At 36.4% G+C, this 5,567-nt stretch overlaps 1 protein-coding gene across 1 annotated transcript; it reads right to left on the bottom strand.

Moving 5' to 3' along the window:
* Positions 1-255: 255 nt before the first annotated feature.
* Positions 256-2,434, bottom strand: LOC148299082 (endoribonuclease Dcr-2-like; the record flags this gene model as incomplete). The annotated part of the gene is made up of 3 exons (XM_088276392.1): positions 256-700; positions 1,847-2,009; positions 2,154-2,434. Coding segments are annotated over 3 exons (675 nt in total), but the record flags the coding sequence as incomplete, so codon positions are not given.
* Positions 2,435-5,567: the final 3,133 nt, after the last annotated feature.

Raw genomic sequence — 5,567 nt, forward strand, 5'->3', positions numbered from 1 at the left:
CATCCTCTAACTCTTCATACTTCTTTGGCCGAAGGTCAGTTTTGATGTATCCTTCTTTATAGAGATATATCACTGCTCGATACGAAGCCGATTTTAATGCATTTACCTTTGAAGTCTGGACGTCTCCAACGATGTAAGGCTTGTTCGTTGTAGAAGTCGGAGGAAAATAAACCAGGCAACGAAAAGCAATGTTGGGTGTCTCAATGAAATAAAACATTGGCTTATTCGGTTGTCTCAATGACGCGCAGTAAATCTTCAAAATCTCTAATGAGTAGTTGGTGTTTAAGATGGCTCCAGTTTAGCGAATTGGGGATTTTCGGTACCCAACATCCTGCTCAAATTTTTTTGGTCTAAGCATTTAATTATCTGAGCTGGCGCCCTTTGAAAAATGCTTGATGGCGATTTCGAAAGTGATCTTGATTGTATCATCGAAGGCTTATCGATCCTATTTCATCGCCTCATAGTTGTTTTAATTTGTAAATATGTAATACTGGGAATTTTTCTTCCTGGCTCTGCCTTTGATTTGAATATAGGATTTGAGACTGTTCGGCTTATCGAATGAGATAACTATATTGCACTCAGGGATATCGAATCCCTCTTCAGTGACGCTCGTGGTGATAAGAACTCTAAACTTTTTGCTCCTAAAGTCGTTGATTTTGTTGATTTGATGAAAATATTTCTCTTCTACTTCGAGCAGAAGCTTCCCACATTTGACATTTTTCATTTTTTTCATCTAATTTGTCAAGTTTTCGCTTTAGCCTTTGTTCTTTTTGTCTGTTAGTCGGTTTTAGTCGAGCACCTTCTTAATGTGATCAGCATATTTCAATTAAATATCTGCGTAAAATCTTTATGAGGAAGGGTCTGATTCGTAAATCATTTCATTTTTATAATAGTTGGAGAATGTCTTGGCGGAGTACCCTGTTACACCTCGGCATTCGAAGCTTTTACGTTTGTCCTCAGGCAGAGTGCTTTTGTAATTTTTTAAGATTTACTCAATGTATTTGACAGTTCTTCTTTTGGCTGCGAATACCAGCACCATATCTTTGGCATGATCCGTATTGTTGGGAGGATTCGTATTGGAATTATTGGCAATGTTAGCATTATTGGGATCCACTGAAGCATCTATAGTTTCGCCTCCTATCTCTAACTTTTAAATTAGCTTGTTGACTTTGGCACTGAAAAACTCCTTCGAACAAATGCCATACTGTTTATTAAAGTAAATTGCATACTCTTGCAATATCTTTATAACCTCGCAAAGGATAACTTTGTTCTTGTTTACTTTCAGGTTTATTTTAGCGAGTTGTCCAAGCAGTTCACGATAGGCAAGGTTAAACGCATACTCTCCTAATTCGAGCCAAATATCTCGCAACTTTACGAGCAGACACTACTTAATGTCGTAGAAGAGCAAGAGCTCGATGCTGGAAATCGAACGGGGGTTTATCTCAAGGCCGAGTTACTATTCGTACTCCCTTGCAAGAAAATCAAGCACCTTTTTTACGCATTCAAAGTATTCCGGAAAATGAAACTTAATCTTATCATAGGCTTCCTTGTGATCTCTAAACTTTTCAAAATGTTCCAATAGCAAAGGATACATTTAATTTTCAGGTTTCTCCTCGATTTTGATAATTGTGATGGATGTTTTGTTCTCAATTTGATCTGTTTCATAAAAGGTGAACTTTGAATCGAGATTATTGCAGAGATTGTTCAGCGATTCGATGAGTTTATTCTTATTGTTAAAAGGCTGGGCAACAGGGGAGGCGGTTAATCCCATGATAATTGGTAATTTCTCGGCCTTATCGTAAGAGGACAGATTGGCTTCGACTTTTGGTCGATCGAAATAGAATTATTTCATGATGCTTGAGTAAGGATGGTCTCCGCTGCAATGATGGCACTCGTCGAGCACAACAAAGGAGAAATCTGTAATCTTAATATAGCCTCTTCTGAGACAGTTGAGAAACATTTGCGCAATCATCACAAAAATGGTCGCTTTCTTGAACATTTTGATCATTTATTTTTTGGAAGAGAGCTAACTTTATATTTTTTTCCTTCTGGTGACTCCGATTTCGTCGCTCTTCTCTCCGTGGATGCAGCAAACTTTGTTTTTAATTTGATCTTTGGTCCAATAAACAGGAATAGCCCTTTCTCCAGTTTACCCTCGCAGTCCTTGTGCTAAGTCCTGGTTATCCATGATCTTGCCTAAGTTCTTTTTGATTGACTCGGTCTGCTGCTTGACAAGCTGAATGGTGTTTGCCAAAAATACAATTTTCTTTCCTTCTCCTTCTCGGCACAGATAGTAATACATCGAGGCAATTGAAACCATTGTTTTGCCACTGCCTGTTGGGAGATAAATTATGCTATTTCTATTTCGACTGTTTTTGACCAGAATGTTTTGGTAATCTCTGAGAGTTAATTTATAGTCATCTTTGGGCTCTTCCTACATTTTTTGTGATTACATCTCCGCCATTTTCAGATCTTCATCCTCAATTTCGGATTCAGCCTCCTCTAGAAAGTCATCTTCACATGAATCTTCTCCTTCCACATCGTGAAAGATTTATTAATCTTCTTTCTATATTTCTTCGATGAGGTCATCATCGCTTTCATTAAAATCATCTGACTACTGCATGGAGTTCGCCTTGGGCTTAAACTCAGGGTCATCATCAATTTGAAACTAATTTTCTTAAAAGAGATCTTCATCGCTTTAATCAGCATTTTTTATCGCGCTTTCTGTATTATTATTTTGCTTGTCCCCTTTATCCATAAACTGTTCGTCTCCTTTATCCATAGCCTGCTCGTTCCCTTTATCCATAGCCTGCTCATCCCCTTTATGCATAGCCTTCTTATTTTATTTATCTCCTTTATCTTTCTCATCCTTATCTAAGGTAGTTTCAGGTTCGTCTGCTTGTTTCATGAAATTTCCATCAGGTGTTTCCTCCTCCTCCTGAATCTTGAGGAGCATCTGCTGGGTGATAGCATCTTCGCCTTAATTTTAAGTGCCGATATTTCCACTTAAATTTTGATCCAAAATGTTTGTTGTTTCCTGGTTGCCCGCATCATTAATGGCGTCTGATTGGTTGTTGGGGTTGGATGCTGCTGAGAGGTTAATATGGCTCGAAGCTGCCGTTTCTTCCCCTAAACTATTGTCTGGTTCATTCATATCTTTAGTCTCTCGAAATGATATTTATAATTGGCCAAATCATACATAAATGACTCCATTTCTTTAAATTTCCCTATCTTAAAGCAATCACAACTTTTATTGTAGGAATGCAGAAATTAATGTGGGAAAATGCGAAGATTGAGTCCAATGAAAAAGTTCCGCATGAACAAAATTGGAAGTATGCCATTTATAATTATTCAGGATTTACTCTTAATAGCTTCAAGCGCCATACTCTAAATTTCAAATGGGTTGATTTAATTTTAATTCAATAATAAATCATAAATAAACAAACATAAGCAACTGAGCGCATTTCTACTGACACTTTGACTCTGATTTCCATATTATACTATACATTTATATTTATCTCAACCTACTGCAGATTATTATTCAGAATACTTCGATAGTAAACAAAAAATAAAATGATGACTCATAAAAGCATACATCAAATGGACAGTTCTTTAAAAGCTTCATCAATGACAAAATGTCCCTATTCTTCAATGGCGGCCAGGATGCTATTTTTGTTTGATATTTCAGCCACATAATGTTTTCTTTTCCTGCGAAAACGTTCCATGAGTTCCTATTAATGGAGCTCTTGGATTTTAATTTTTTCCTCGATCTTCGCGACTATCTTCGCAAATTTATTGGTGCCAAGTTTTATTTGGTTGATTTTGGCTTTCTAGTTTTAGATCTTTTCATGGATACTTTTGATTTGAACAATGAGAGGTGACTTTGTAGTCTGCTCATAATTTTGCAGTTGCTTTAGTAGTTCAAGTTTCTGCAAAACAGAGTTGGATTTAATTTGTGAGTTTTTGTTGAGATTTGCCCCTGAGCCATGTATATTTTGCTTTGTTTCTTTCATCATCGCGTGCAGTTGTTCGATCTGAAAAGTTAGACTCCTTCCTTCGATGTTTGTCTGTTCTTTGAGTTTCTTTTCGATGGCTCGCGCTTGGGATTTCCAATAATCTTATTTATGCTTCAAGTTTTACCTGAGAAGCTCATACTCTTCCATGATGCTAATTCTCTATTTTTTAAGTTTCGGTGCGTTCATGATAACTTACCTTTCCAGCCTCTTAATCCTTATGCTGTTATCATCGATACTGTAGCTGTGATCGTCGAGCATTTTCTTTTTCTTATGCAGTTCATTGTTGAGCTTCTACTGCGAGTTTAGTAGTTCCAACTTCTATTTTTTTTTGTAGCTTGTTTATTTCTGGATTACTTCGATTGATTTCAGTTTTTATTCGCATTGTTCTTTCTCTCTCAATTTTATGAATCGAAGCTATTCAATTTACAGGCTCAGCTATGAATGTCTTTGATGAGAGTCTCTGCAGCTGTTTGCCAGCATCTTTTATTCGAAGTTCAGCGATTGGAATTACTTTGCTGTTTTGTCATAATATCTATTTAAGTGTATTAACATGCTGATCTTTTCGATTGCTGATTCTCTTTCTGGCTTTAATATGTCTCTAAAAGGAAACTATTTTCGCAGAAGGCCGTCATTTCCATTTTACTTCTGAGTGGCAATTTTCCCGAAGATAATCGACAAAAGAATGTACTCTTTTATTCTTTTCAACGCAGCCCCATACACTTCGACATCCAACAAATAGACGAGCATCGGCTCAATTTGTTCATAGCTTTTGTTCGGGAAACTTTGGCATAGAAATGTCAGAATGCTCCAAATGGTCTCTGGATTCGGGTGCTGCTCTTTGAACACTTTTTCAGAAGAGAGGTTATAATTTTTGGAGGAAAGGTACGAATAAATATCATTTGGAGTGAGTTACTTTTGCATAATGGCCTCGTATTAGTCTTTATATTGGAATCATATATAAAATGCGCGCTTCCGTATTTATAAAGTAAACAAAAGCATACTAAACCAAGTTAGCAAGACCTTACTCAAGCCCAGATAATTATAAATTATATTGAATGTTTGCTAATCCTAAATTAATTAAACAATATGTTATTCCATAAACATAAAATAAAGCCTTCATCATCATTATATCCGGGAGCACATGCAATTTGTGAATCTTCGGCCTGCACAAACCTGACATCTGTCTATCCAATTTGAGTTTCCTTTGATGAAATAAATTAGGTTATTATTGGTGAATGCTTAATTTATGATTTGTTTTTTTAACTTATTTATGTGATTTTGTGTGTTTACTGTATTTGTATGATCGTTCTATTGATAGCAGTTCTATTGATGTGTGCAGCAAGATTATGGATACGCGTAAGTGGAGTGCGATTGCTCATATATTTATGGGGGATTGTAGAGGATTGGGGTGTATTGTTTTATCTGAGGAGGCAATCTATTGTTGTTGTTGTTGTTGTTGTTGTTGTTGTTGTTGTTGTTACTGTTACTGTTGTTGTTGTTGCGGCTTACATTGATCATCGTATGTGATTCACCATTATTGATACACTTTGA

The sequence above is a fragment of the Brachycentrus maculatus genome, unplaced genomic scaffold, assembly GCF_059751285.1.
Source record: "Brachycentrus maculatus isolate JH-2025_06_01 unplaced genomic scaffold, ASM5975128v1 h1tg001360l, whole genome shotgun sequence".
In the NCBI taxonomy this organism is placed as follows: domain Eukaryota; kingdom Metazoa; phylum Arthropoda; class Insecta; order Trichoptera; family Brachycentridae; genus Brachycentrus; species Brachycentrus maculatus.